Source organism: Parus major, chromosome 10 (assembly GCF_001522545.3).
Source record: "Parus major isolate Abel chromosome 10, Parus_major1.1, whole genome shotgun sequence".
In the NCBI taxonomy this organism is placed as follows: Eukaryota; Metazoa; Chordata; class Aves; order Passeriformes; family Paridae; genus Parus; species Parus major.
In genome coordinates, this window is record NC_031779.1 from 19,544,306 (window position 1) to 19,557,937 (window position 13,632).

Genomic DNA, 13,632 nt, shown 5'->3' on the forward strand with positions numbered 1-13,632 from the left:
ACTTTCTAATCTACACATTTACACTTTTCTTATTTAACTTTAGCATTTGTTCTCATGTATCACCATGAAAACATGCCCATGAATTTCATATTATATGAAATTCAGTGTTTCTTTGAATTCTAAAACTAAGTATTAAAAACAAGGGCATACACACTGTATCTCAGACTCCAACAAGTGTCCTCAGCAGGCACAGCACTGAGCACGGGGGATTCACCCTCCCCAGCAGCCCCTGGCTGTGTCCTAAAGGTCAGAAATCAGGTGGCACCTGAAAGGAGGAGAGCTGAGTTCGGAATTAGCGCAGTGGAATCCACACAAGGGAAGAGAGGAAAATATTCCAGCCAGATCAAACGTGGGTGGGCTCTTCTTTTAGGAACCTGAGCCTCTAGATGACTTTGTAGGAGAGTGATACTCCTTTTCTTTGACATTTCCTAATGTCCTTTGAAATTTCCTAATTCTTTAGTTTATCAGTAAGGCAAGAAAAGGGAAAAAATGCTCTGGAGGCTGATGGATTTAAATGTTCTGGCTGAAGCTTCAAAATCAGGTGTTCAGGAGGGTTACAGTCAAATGGCACATCTTGCTTGAATAGCTGGAATTTGCTGTTTAGTGTGGGAATTAGGAGAAATCACTTTGTTTCTGGGATGTCTGGTTTGTGCATTAGTCACTGTTTGTTTCTCTCCACAGTTTCCACACAGATCAGTTTCTCTTGTGTAAAGAGGTAAAACTGCAGCAAAAAGGGAAGCAGACATTAATGCAGAGTGAAGCCATGGTTCAGCAGTTCAGGGACACAGGATTTTTTCAGTGGCTGCTGTGGGAAAACCCTTTGGGTACATTTTTCTCTTAGCACCATCTGCAGGTCAGACTCGGCTTCCTGGTGCTGCAGTGGATTGGAAACGTGCAAATGTGCAGATCTTTGTGCCCTCAGCTGCTGAGGGGCTGTTCAGTGAATTTCAACACCAATTCCACTGCCTTTAGCTTCTGATAAATGTATTAAATTGCAAACTCTGCTTGTCACATGTGAGCCTTCATTCCCACCCCCCATTTTCCATAACCATGGAATTGTGGCTGAGGGCTCTGTTTGTGGCTGATGGCTGTGGGTTCAGAGGAGCACACAGCTGCAGCTCCCCTGTGTGTGTGTGTGTGCTGCTCCTTGCAGGGTCCAGCAGGCAGCACGGGAGGCCCGGCTGGTGGCCCTGTCCTCCTTGGGTGTCCCCTCGGTGGCAGCAGCCTGTGTGTGCTTCCTGGAGCTGCTGGGGCTGGACAGCCTGGGGCTGCGTGTGGATCTCAGAGCTGCCAGCAGCATCAGCAGCCACGGCAGCAGGAGCTCCCACCACGGCCACAGGGACAGCCTGGGTAAGGAGCCTTGGGCTGCTGGGCAGTGGGGAGGGTGCAGAGGTGCTGCCTGCTGGCTCAGCAGTGCAGTAAAAGCATCTGAGAACTTTGCTGTTCTTTTGTTCCTGGTTTTGTACTAATTTTGAAGGTGCACGTTGATCCTGTGGTGTGGGGTAAGGCAGGAAGAGTGATACAGCTGTATCAGGAGCTAACACACACTGTCCAGCAGCTGCTAAAGCTGATATTAGTGAGGTTCAGCCTTGTAATGGTGTTCCACAGAGTTAAACAAATGCCAAATCTCCTTTCTCCCTCCTGTTTGAAAGCTGTCTTACCCCTGCAGGGAGATCAGGTGTTCAAAGCTGTAGGGAAATTAAATTTGTCCTAGAAATAACTTCAGAAAGTTGAATTTCTAACTCTAGGGCCACAGGTGGCTGCTTTCCCAACCAGTACCCTTGGAAACGCTGCCCTGGCTCTGAGCCCAAACAACACCTCAGGAATGTCTTCTCCTCAACAGCTGAGAAGTTTACAAAGTTGGCTGATGGTGAAAAAGCAGCAGCAGCAGCAGTTCTGAGCTCCTTGGAGGAGGCCTTCTGGGATGGCATTGAGCAGCAAGGAGTGAAGAGGTGAGAGCAGCCTGCTTGGAGGGGTTATCTGGGGAAGGGGGCTGAGCACTGCCTGCTCACTGCTGTTTGTGTGTCAGGACACAGCAGAGAGGCCAGGACAGGACAGGACAGTGCCTGCCTCGGTGGCAGAGCTGTGTGCAGGGTCACAGGGTCACTTCACACCTCAACATCTGCTGCAGATACTGCAGCTCACGGCAGCTGAAGCTCTCTGAACTCCCTGCAGGACATCCAGTGACTCCAGAAGGCAGTGGTCCTTGGTCATGCAGTTCTGCAGAGTCCATAACCTGGAGCTGAGCACGTCCTTCCTGAGGGAATGTGCCAAATCCAACGAGTGGCTGCAGTTCCTCGTCCAGACCCAGCTCCACGGCCACCAGCCAGCCCAGGTGAGCTGGGGGTGCATTAAACTGAGTCTTGTAGCAAGAGAATATCCCAGTGTGGAGACAACAGGGCCCCAGCACTTCCTGGGCTTTGGTTCTCTTGGGATATTGAAACCCTTGGCCTGTGCTAGCCCTTCCCTTGCAGCTACACTTGCCAAATAAATTTAAACTCAACCAGTTACTGCTTTTTTTAATTGAAGAGCTGCCAGATGTTCAGTGTAAGTTGTAATAAAGCCACTCATCTTTCCTTTCAAAACTCAAATTGATTTCTTGGTAAAGAAACTTTTGATAATCCAGTTTTTCCACCTTCAGTTTTGAACGTGATTTAAAAATGAATAAAATACTCCCATAAAAGCAATTGGGAGAAGCCATGTGAGGAAACTGGGTAATTCCAGGTAAGGTGATGCTTGGCAGGCCTAGGATTTTAACTTGGATCTCCTCGTTGTTTTGAAGAATCTGTAACTACTAAAGGAGACCCTTTTCATGCTCTGTTGCTGCCCTACAAGAGAGAACAGAGCTGAGGTTCTCTAGGAGACATTTGAGCTTTGTGGAAAAGGATGAGCTTCAATCTTTCATTAGAATAATTATTTCATTAATAATAATAATTTCATTAGAATAATTATTCATTAGAATAATCTAAATAATTAGAATAATTTATTAATAATAATAAAAAACACCTACAGAACCCGTTTTCCTGTCTAGGTCTCCAAAGGTGTTTTAAAAACCAGATTTGAAGAGTGTTTTGTCTTTGTGTATTCAGTGCTTCCATCCTCCTGCCCTCTCCTCTGAGCCTGACGAGGTTTTGGTGCTTTTCCCCACCAGGTCGTTCCCCTCCTGCAGGATTTCCCTCCCGTGCTGCGAGATCACCTGCTGCTGGCCCTGGGCAAGCTGCTGTGTGCTGAGGCTGCCCGTGCAGGGAGCGTGTTCCAGGTGCTGCTGCAGTGCCAGGAGGAGCCCAGCCCCTGCTGGCACCTGCTGGCCGAGGGGCTGCGGGCACACGCGCCCATCCTCAGCGTGCTGGCAGCCTGCTGCCCCGTGAGTTCCCTGCTACACCTGCCCCACACCTGCTGCTGTCCCTGTGGGACCCCTGCCAGCGGCCAGCTGGGCCATAAACCCATCCTCCTGGCACTTGCAGGATGCCAAGCCCGTCTCCTGCCTCTGTGTGTGGATCATCACTTCTGTGGATGGTGCCACCAGGGCCGAGGCCACCGCCCACACCCAGAGCCTGGCAGGGAGTCCCCAGTGGGACCTGCAGGACCTCGCTGCCATCTGGAAAGTCCTCCTGAGGAAGAAAAAGAGTAAAACGCTTCTCAATGGCTTCCAGCTCTTTTTGAAGGTGAGGGGATGTGGTTTCAGGGTATATTTGATGTGTCTCACACCTCCTGTAAATCCCCTTCTATCTTGCTTTGTGCCAAGGATAACCTGGCTGTCCACTGAAATTCCCAGCCAAATTACAAGTTCTTCCAGTTGTCACAGATTTGTAGATCCTACATCAACCTTGCATGCAATTTTAATAAATTAAAACTTCATTGTTCTGCTGCTGAGGAAACAAATTCAAATTATTATTGAATGAAATAATAGATGATTTTTTAAAAGTATGATTTATTTATTGAGGTACTTTTGGGAATTTATCATCTGGTTTTTTTTGTGTTAAAGGATTCCCCTTTGCTGCACATCCTGGAGATGTATGAACTGTGCATGAACTGTAAAAAGTACAACGAGGCTAAAACCAAACTGGAGAAATTTCAGGAAAGCCTCACAGAAGTAAGGACACGGATTTTCTCTAAATGTCATTGCTGGGATTTAGCAGCTGGGCTGAGAGTTTTCACAGCCTGCTCCTTGTCTGTCAATGCAGATGTTTGAACAGTTCTTTCCATCCCACTTCTCTGCTTCCCTGAGTATGCTGCTAGCTAACATTCCCTGTCAGGAGTGGATTTCCTCCCTGCACCTCAGCAGCTCAGTTCCCTTTCCCTTCAGGAGCAGATGTGCTTGGACAGCGGCAGGGACTGTTTGTCCAGCAGTTCATTAATTCTGCCTGGCCACTGCTGCTCCTGCTGCCACCTCTGCCGTCCCCGGGAGGGAGCAGCAGGGCCTTGTTCCCCAGGGAAAGGGACCCCTGACCTTGTCCCGTGTTTCCCACAGCTGGGAGCTGCGGCAGGGGCGGCCCCCGAGCTGCCGGGGCCGTGGCTGCGGTCACAGGCGCTGTTCCTGCTGGAGCTGATGCTGCAGCAGAGCCGCACCGACTACGAGCTGGGCAAGCTCCTGCAGCTGCTGGCTGCCACTGAGAACCTGCTGCTGGATGGTGAGGACACCGTGGAGCCCAGCCCCTCTGGCAGGGCTGAATCCTCAGGGAAGCTCAGCCTTCCCCGGGGCTCAGCTCTCCTGAGCTGTTCTCTTTAACACAGGTCCCCACGTGAAGAGGCTCTGTGCCCTCAGTGAGGCTCTGAGGGACTCCTCCATCTCCATCAGCCGCTCCATCCTGACCTCCTGCAGCCTGCAGGCCTTCCAGGAGGAGTGCAGCTCCATTCTGGAGCAGCTGCAGGAGAAAGGAATGTTCAGCCTGGCTCGGGAGGTGGCAGCCCTGGCTGAGCTGCCTGTGGACAGCGTTGTCACACACGAGGTACAGTTAGTGACAGTCACCTCTCCTTCCTGCTGCTGCCAGCATCGGGCACACAGCTTCTCAGCCTTCCTGAAACGTTAATTCTTTGTTAAGTAGTTTTTTATTTTAAATGTAAGTGCACCAAACACTCTGGCTGCACGTGCTGAGCTGCAGGGTTCAGGACAACTCTCCTTATTCTCTTATTGTTTTTATTCATATGCAATCAGTTTTATCTGGGGAGAAGAACAGATGGGTTTGTCTATCAGGGGGTGAAACTAAATGATCTTTAAGCTCCCTTCCAACCCAAACCAGTTCTGTGCCTTGTTGCATATTGGGGCACTTAGCTAAATCCAGTGTTTCAGTGCTGGCCATCCTGTGTCAGTTGGAGTTTTCTTGCTTGGAAAGATAATTGTGATAAACCTCTGCGGGTTTTACAGGTTCTGAGAGATCTACATCATTTGAGAGACACTGGACAGTGGCATCACACCCAGACAAGAGCTGACTTCTGGAAAAAGTGCAACGACACCTTCAGCAAACATTCTGTCTGCAGCCGAGCCGCAGCGGCGTTCTTCCTGGAGCAGGCCAACAGCGTGTGGGAATGCCCGGGGCAGGAGAGCACAGCCGGCCTGCTGGAGAGGCAGCTGCTGCTGACGCTGGCCGGGCACTGGCTGGCGCTGGAGGAGCCCGAGCTGGCGGTGCCGGAGCTGCAGGAGCTGGAGAAGCGGATCTGGCAGTGCCGGGTGGCCGAGCGAGCGCTGGCGGCCGAGGGCTCGGGGCAGGGTCCCTGCGGGCCGGGCCGGGAGCTGCCCTTCGCCAGCCTGGCCCGGAGCTTCTCCTTCGCACAGCTGCCGGCGCTGAGGGCGGCCGGGCCCCGCGGCCTGCAGGCCCTGGGGCCCGGGGAGCCCCGGCAGGGTCTGGAGCCCGGGCAGGCCCTGGAGCCCGGGCAGGCTCTGGGACCCGGGCAGGCTCTGGGACCCGGGCAGGCTCTGGAGCCCCGGCAGGCTCTGGGACCCGGGGAGCCCCGGCAGGCCCTGGAGCCCGGGGAGCCCGGGCAGGCTCTGGGGCCCGCGGAGCGAGCGGCGCTGGCCGCGCTGCTGGGAGCCCTGCTGGACGAGGGCAGCGTGCCCGAGGCCGCCCGGGTGTGCCAGTACTTCCAGCTGTGGCCCCGGGACGTGTCGCTGGTGCTGCACTGCCGGGCGCTGGCCTCGGGGGAGGCCGGGCTGGAGCAGCTGCAGCCCGAGGTGCGGGCCCTGCTGGCGGCCAGAGCCGGGACACGCGAGGCCGGCGCGGCGAGCGGAGCCCCCAGCCGTGAGTGACTCCCTGCCCTGCCTCCCCTCTCTTTGCATCTCCCCAAAACTGCTGCAGAAATCTGGCTCTCCCTGCTTTCTCTCCCTGGTTCCTGAATGCTGTCGTGCCAGGAGCTGGAGGCCCGGTGTGCTCCAGGCAGGGTGTTCTGTGAGCAGCTGCCATAGATCCCGAACCTCCCCTTTGTTACCTTTGCTCTCAATTCCGGCCCAGTAAAGCAGCACTGGGCCTCAGCCCTGCTCCTGCCTTCAGAAAACACACTCTACTAACTTTGTTTTTCTATAGCTGAAGCAGGGAGATGTTTTAATTAATATCCTTTCCTGACTCTTTTGCATTCTGAATGGTTTAGTGTTTCTTGTTTAATAGCAAGGCTAAGGCTGAGAATGTCTGTCTGTAAAGTTCTCTGCATGTCTGTGAAGTCTGAGTGAGTTTCAGCTGGAACATCCCTTTCTCATGCTGATGTGTAAAGCTGAATAGACAGAAGAGCATAAATAAATCCTGACCCATCGGGAAGGCTGCAGAACACTCGTTCAATCTAATGCTTAGAAATTTTATATCTGAGATATTACTTGGGATGTTTGTGTTCTGTTACATTGAAACAAATGTTAAATTTAAAAAATCAGGGTGTCAAGAGCTGGGTTTTCAAAGACTGAGCAAGTGTCACACAGTTGCTGCAGATTTGGGGAGCTTTGCCCGGGTCTAAGGGAGCTGTGTGCCTTGATGAGGTAGGAATTGATGTTTTTTTGTTTGCAGCATCCAACCTGGAGGAGTGGACCCCTCTGGGGGCCCCGAGTGGGGACGATGCTGTGGTGGCAGCGCTGAAGGCTCTGGCAGAGGAGTGTGTCCATGGCAGGGGCTACTGCCGGCAGGTGCTGTGCCTCTACGAGCTCTCCAAGGTAAGGCTGGGCGTGGGAAAGGTCCTCAGCAGGGGCCTGGAGGAGCTGCAGAGGGAGAAATTCCAACCCTTTGTGTGGAAAAAGGCCAGAGGGGCCTGGGCATGGCCAGTCCCTGCTGTGAGCCCAGCCCAGCTCAGAGCCCAGCTCTGTCTGGTGGCCTTTCCAGGTGTTGGTAGGGGATGCTCTGACTGGGATTTTGGGTGTTCCTGCAGGAGCTGAGCTGTTCCTTTGGGGAGGTGTTGGTGGGGGATGCTCTGACTGGGATTTTGGGTGTTCCTGCAGGAGCTGAGCTGTTCCTTTGGGGAGGTGTTGGTGGGGGATGCTCTGACTGGGATTTTGGGTGTTCCTGCAGGAGCTGAGCTGTTCCTTTGGGGAGGTGTTGGTGGGGGATGCTCTGACTGGGATTTTGGGTGTTCCTGCAGGAGCTGAGCTGTTCCTTTGGGGAGGTGTTGGTGGGGGATGCTCTGACTGGGATTTTGGGTGTTCCTGCAGGAGCTGAGCTGTTCCTTTGGGGAGGTGTTGGTGGGGGATGCTCAGGAGGTGCTGGGGGCCATCCTGGCCCAGCGGGGGCCGGAGCGCAGCCGCAGAGCCCAGGCCTTCATCACCTGCCAGGGGCTGTCCCCTGCCACTGTGGCACCACTGCTGGCACAGCAGATCACCCAGGAGCTGCTGGCCTTGGCACAGGGAAAAGGTGGGGACACAGCTGGGCTTTGGTCCCTGGGAGCTCAGCACAGCCAGGGCTGTCTGAGCAGCTCTGCCCTGTGAGCAACGCCTGCCTGATGTAAAGTTGTGTACAAACATTCATTTGTAGTTACTCCTGTGTCCACCGTGGTGTTGCAGTAAAGGTTGTATTTCTGTGGACATAAATTTAATATTTTTTTTAAAAAAGGATTTTTAACAGTGATCTTTGCTGCCCCACATGATCTGACTTGGGAATATCATGTGCATTTCTCTGTGTAAAGCATGACAGAAGGTTTTCCCTTTCCTTTTTTCCTTTGGGAAATGAGGGACAGCTGTGTGGCTGTCCAGTAGGATTTTATTGATTTGAACTGGCAAAAAAGTATTTTCTGATTGTTAAATTTAAGCATTAACACCCAAAGTCTTTAGGATTGTAGTCCCAAGACCTCTCAGTCAGTCTGGATGATGTTAGATTGGTTTGTTTGGGGGTTGTTAATTAATGATAAACAATAATAGTTCTCTCCTGCATAATTAGCAGTGGTGACAGAATTCTCTCTCTGGCCACAGGGCAGAAGCAGGTTTGGAACCCTGCAGTGGAGAGCCAGGCACTCCTGCAGCTTGCCAAGCTGTGCCAGGATCACACCTTGGTTGGGATGAAGTTACTGGATAAAATCTCCTCTGTCCCCCGTGGGGAGCTGTCCTGCAGTGAGTACATGGCAAATCCTACCTGGTGTAACCTGTGTGTAACCATGGCATTGTTAAACTCACAGCTCAAAGGGAGCTCTGCTGCTGATCTCAAGTTTGATATTCCATTTGTAGGGCTGAGGATATGCACAGTAGATAAGGGCGTTGCGTAGGGGGTTGTTATCTGAACAAAATTCAGATTTCTGTGCTGAGCAGGAGGTGGGAAATGCAGTCAGGGAGTGACCTGAGCTGTCGTGGTGGTTTGTTTGAGAAGGGGCATTGTGACCTTGTTCATATTCATCACAGTTAGAAAAGGGATTTTTCAAACCCAAAAGCAAAACTCGTGTCCTTCCTTTTGCAAGCACAGAGCTGGCAGGCAGTGCAGCGATGATGTGTTACACATTTGTCAGCTTCTCCTGGAGGAGGCTGCAAGTTCTGTGCTTTGTGTGCATTTTGTGTTTTCTCTTCTGGAGAGAGGCAGTAATTCACTTCCTCAGCCCTTTCAACTGAAATAGCAGAACTCTTCTTCTCTCCAGTCACAGAGCTGCTGATCCTGGCCCACAGCTGCTTCAGCCTGACGTGCCACATGGAGGGGATCACACGCGTGCTGCAGGCGGCTCGGCTGCTCACCGAGGAGCACCTGGCTCCCAGGGAGGAGTATGGGCTGGTGGTGAGTGCTTGTGGGGCTGGGCTGTGGGGCTGTACCTGTGGGGCTGGGCTGTGGGGCTGTACCTGTGGGGCTGTGCCTGTGGGGCTGTGCCTGTGGGGCTGGGCTGTGGGGCTGTGCCTGTGGGGCTGTACCTGTGGGGCTGTACCTGTACACAGCTGATCCAGCTGCTGGGGAAATGCTGCTCTGTGGGGCAGGGGCTCTTTGGCATCCTGAAGGGACTCCTGGAGCCTGGGTCGTGCCCAGTGGCGCGGGGTCGGCACTAAAAGCTTCCCTGCCCGTTTTTCTGTGCTGGAACGCTGCAGTTTGGGCCGGTTTGGGAGTCCCCCCGTGGCTCCAGGGCAGTGCCTGCTGCAGCTGCCGTGCCTGGGGAGCTCCTGACGCGCCCTGGCTGCCCCCAGGTGCGGCTGCTGACCGGCATCGGCAGGTACAATGAGATGACCTACATCTTCGAGCTGCTGCACCACAAACACTACTTCGAGGTGCTCATGAGGAAGAAGCTGGACCCGGTAGGTGAGGGAAAAACATGCAGGGAATTGTGTGGCTGCATCAGAAGCACAGGGTGAAATTGTCTGGGCATGTGACTTCCTGAGAGCAGGAATTGAGAGTCAGCTTTCACAGAAGTAAATTAATGCTGGGGCTTATTCTCATTTTAGTTGAACTGTTTTTTCCGAATTACTTCAGGGCTACGAGTGCAGCATTGAAACTTAAACTTGGCATTGTCAGTGTTTTCACATCCTGCTTTATTTGCAGTTAAAGTTTCACGAGGGCTTTAAAAAACCTTAAACCCTCATGGCTTTGTTTAAGTCACAAAGAAAGGTCAGGTTTGACATTTGTGTCAGGTGCTGGGTTTTGGTGCCCGGCTGAGCGGGTGTGAGGCTGCTGTTGGGTTTGGGGTGAGTGTGGGAGATGGTGGGTGCAGGGGGAGGTCAGAGCCGTGCTCAGTGTGTCCTGTGTGCCCAGAGCGGGACGCTGAAGGCGGCACTGCTGGATTACACCAAGCGCTGCCGGCCCGGCGACAGCGAGAAACACAACATGATCGCACTGTGCTTCAGCATGTGCAGGGAGATCGGGCAGAACCACGAGGCTGCTGCCTCCACCCAGCTCAAACTCATCGAGTGCCGGCCCTGGGGTGAGCGGGGAGGCAGGAGGGGAGGTCCCGTGTGTTTGCAGAGGGTGGGATTCAGGGCTCTCTCCTGGTGTGACATTGCCCCGCTGGCTCCCCTGGAGCAGGGACAGACCCAGCTGGGTTTGCAGGCTCCTGTGAACGCTGGGCTCTGTGTGTGGCACCCACGGGGCAGCCCCTGCTGCAGGAGCTGTGCCAGGGGATTCCTGAATGGATCTGCCCGTGGTCAGTGCTGGGATCTGCCACAAACGGGTGCTTGGGGTTTCTGTCCAGTCTTCAATCACTCAACCAGGCTGGAGCAAAGCTTTGATCCATCAGCTGAACAGGCAGTGTGTTCCTTCTGCTGTTTTAATTCATCAGTTGTGGTTCAGTTTGTTGGTGCTTTCTGAGACAACACCAGGGACAGACTTGGCACTGGGAGGGAGTTTTGTAACTTAACTTTGTCACCTTTATGAATAAATGGTTATTCCTCCTTTTTCTGTTTCAGAGGAGTCTCTTCAGGATGTTGCAAATTTAAAGAAGCTGCTGCTGAAAGCTCTGACTCTCTTCATTGATGCAGCAGAAAGTTACTCCAAGGTAAAGTGAGGTGGAACAGAAGGACTTGTGGGCAGTGCTGGGAGCTCATGGGGAGTGGGCTGGGCTGGGAGAACACACAGAGCTGCCCCAGGGAGGGTGTGCAGGCTCCTGGCTCTGTGTCTGCAGCTGCTGTAGCTGAGCCTGCCATGCTGGCCCTGCTCAGCCTTTAACCCCTGGGGCTACAGGTGAGTTCCCCACTGTCAGAGCAGGGACTGTGAGCTTAATTAGCAAGGATAGAACAAATAAAGTATTTAAAGCCAAGTGCAATAATGGTGGAAGCATTTGTGGGAGTGAAGCTTTGTTTAAGGCTCATGGGCTACGATGAACAGGAGGCTGCAGTGCTCTCAGTCACTGCAGAGCCCAAGCTGCTCTCAGGGCTGTGTCCAGGCTGCCCTGCAGCTCTCAGTGCTGTGTTGCAGGACTGCTGCTCTCAGGGCTGTGTCCAGGCTGCCCTGCAGCTCTCAGTGCTGTGTTGCAGGACTGCAGCTCTCAGGGCTGTGTCCAGGCTGCCCTGCAGCTCTCAGTGCTGTGTTGCAGGACTGCAGCTCTCAGGGCTGTGTCCAGGCTGCCCTGCAGCTCTCAGTGCTGTGTTGCAGGACTGCAGCTCTCAGTGCTGTGTTGCAGGACTGCAGCTCTCAGTGCTGTGTTGCAGGACTCGTGTGTGCGGCAGGCGCTGCGCTGCCGTCGCCTGACACGGCTCATCACGCTGCAGCTGCACTTCCTGGCCTTGGGCCAGAGCACCAGGATCATCAACCTGGGCAGGCAGGACCTGCCTGGAGCCATCCTGGCCCTGCCCAGGTTCTACCAGGTGAGCTGGGGTCCTTCTGGGGGGAGTGACCGTGTCACTGCAGTGCCCCAGCTCCTCCTCCTGGCCTCTGTGTCCTGTGGCTCTTACCCCGACCTTGTATCCTGTGGGATACATGGGATGGAGGGACAGGACACAGGGAATGGCTCCCAGTGCCAGAGGGCAGAGCTGGATGGGATATGGGGCAGGAATTGTTCCCTGGCAGGGTGGGCAGCCCTGGCACAGTGCCCAGAGCAGCTGGGGCTGCCCCTGGATCCCTGGAATGTCCCAGGCCAGGCTGGACACTGGGATTTGGACACCCTGGGACAGTGGGAGGTGTCCCTGCTCAGGGGCTGAGGAAGGTTGCTCACAGTGCTCTGTTAGCCTGTATTTCACAGCTGCTCCCAACAGCAGCAGGGGCTGGCTCAAACTGAAGATCCCAGTAGTGAGGTGTGTGTGGAATGTCCTGTGCCATCCCTGCTCTCCCTGCAGGCAGCCATCGTGGCCGAGGCCTACGAGTTCCTGCCGGACTGGGCTGAGGTTCTGTTCCAGCAGGTGATCACCAGGGGTGACTTCGTGTACCTGGAGGAGTTCAAGCAGCAGCGGCCACTGCGGCCCAGCCTGTTCGAGGAGGTGGCCAAGAGGTGAGTGAGGGTCAGGGGAAAACTGCAGGCCCTGAGAGGGGCAGGAGGAAAGGGTTATTAAACTGTCCAACCTGTTACAGGGGAAGGTTTCATACAGAGGACTTGAGGTAGAATTCCAGAATGGTTTGGGTGGGAAGGGACCTTAAACTGCCCCAGCCAGTGTCACCCCTGCCACGGCAGGGACACCCTCCCACTGTCCAGCCTGGCCTGGGACATTCCAGGGATCCAGGGGCTGCTCTGGGCACCTGTGCCAGGGCTGCCCACCCTGCCGGGAGGATTTGTTGGTTTGGTTCCTGAGCACAGCATGGAAAGTCACTCTGAGCCAGCCTTGTCCTTGAGCTGGACAAGGAGGGAGCTCAGGGCTGGCCAGAGCAAATCTTTGAAATGAATCAGATCAAATAAACAACCAGGAGGTTCAAATGTAGGTGTTGAGTACAATCTCTTGTTGAAAATGTCATTCTTGCAGGCCCAGAGCAAGTCTCAGGGGCCTGGGGAGCTTCTGTGTCTCAGTTCCATGTGCTGTTGCTCCAGGGTCCAGCAGCACCCCCCTGCTGAGGCTGCCCTGAGGAACCTGAAGCGGTTCCTCACCCACTGTGAGGACATCTACACCTACTACAGGCTGGCCTACGAGCACAAGTTCTATGACGTGGTGAACTCCCTGCTGAAGGACCCTCAGACTGGCTGCTGCCTCAACGACCTCTTATCCAACTGAATTCCTGCCAAATTCCAGCCTGGACACGAGCACAGGGTCAGTGCTGATTGACACAGATTTTATCAGTGACCTGCACCCAGGGCACTGCTGCTCTGCAAAAATTACTCCAGAAAAATGGACAGGGTTGTAAATATTTAAAATGCTGAAACTGTTAACCTAAAATTGTGTTTTGTATAATAAATGTGTTTATAAATTACTTGAGTCACCAGCAAACAGTGACTGGCCCAGGTGGGGGGTGAAGCAGAGATCCAGCAGCTCTTTAAATCAGGGGAAGGGAGCACCCCAGGAACTGTGCCCAAGGGGGCTGAAACAGATATGCAGAAGGTCCAGGCAAAGGGCTGGAATAAGCCAGAAGCAGTGAAGGTTTCAGGTACCCAGTAGAATAATGTGTTCTGTGAGTCAAATCTGATCTCTAAAGTTCTGTACAGCTTTAAACAGCACATTCCTAATTCTGCTGTCTTGGAGTAAAAGAAATAATCAAGTGCAAATGTATTTTTTTCAGTTATTAAATAGAAATTCCTTTCCATGCCCAAGCTGTGGGCACACTCCCAGCACAGCTCAGCTCTGCAACTCTCCCTCTTCAGGTGTTTTTCCTGTCAGGCCCCAAAAGAACTCCTCCAAGGCCAGCCTGG

The 13,632-nt window shown here is 53.5% G+C and overlaps 1 protein-coding gene across 5 annotated transcripts in view; it reads left to right on the top strand.

Annotated features, from left to right (window-relative positions):
• Nucleotides 1-13,196, top strand: part of SPG11 (SPG11 vesicle trafficking associated, spatacsin) — a 27,220-nt gene extending 14,024 nt beyond the window's left edge. For 3 of the 5 annotated variants that reach the window (XM_015638950.2, XM_015638952.3, XM_015638953.2), the window contains exons 22-32: nucleotides 1,154-1,350; nucleotides 1,844-1,952; nucleotides 2,176-2,335; nucleotides 3,152-3,364; nucleotides 3,465-3,665; nucleotides 3,986-4,093; nucleotides 4,472-4,631; nucleotides 4,735-4,949; nucleotides 5,366-6,236; nucleotides 6,987-7,129; nucleotides 7,342-7,656. In XM_015638950.2, coding sequence (XP_015494436.1) covers nucleotides 1,154-1,350; nucleotides 1,844-1,952; nucleotides 2,176-2,335; nucleotides 3,152-3,364; nucleotides 3,465-3,665; nucleotides 3,986-4,093; nucleotides 4,472-4,631; nucleotides 4,735-4,949; nucleotides 5,366-6,236; nucleotides 6,987-7,129; nucleotides 7,342-7,488 — 2,524 coding nt within the window. In that variant the 3' untranslated portion in view covers nucleotides 7,489-7,656. Of the gene's footprint in view, nucleotides 1-1,153; nucleotides 1,351-1,843; nucleotides 1,953-2,175; nucleotides 2,336-3,151; nucleotides 3,365-3,464; nucleotides 3,666-3,985; nucleotides 4,094-4,471; nucleotides 4,632-4,734; nucleotides 4,950-5,365; nucleotides 6,237-6,986; nucleotides 7,130-7,341; nucleotides 7,821-8,374; nucleotides 8,513-9,027; nucleotides 9,162-9,559; nucleotides 9,668-10,121; nucleotides 10,291-10,771; nucleotides 10,861-11,512; nucleotides 11,669-12,136; nucleotides 12,289-12,819 lie in introns of those variants that run through there. The other 2 variants (XM_015638954.3, XM_033517094.1) reach the window with 2 other exon arrangements.
• Nucleotides 13,197-13,632: the final 436 nt, after the last annotated feature.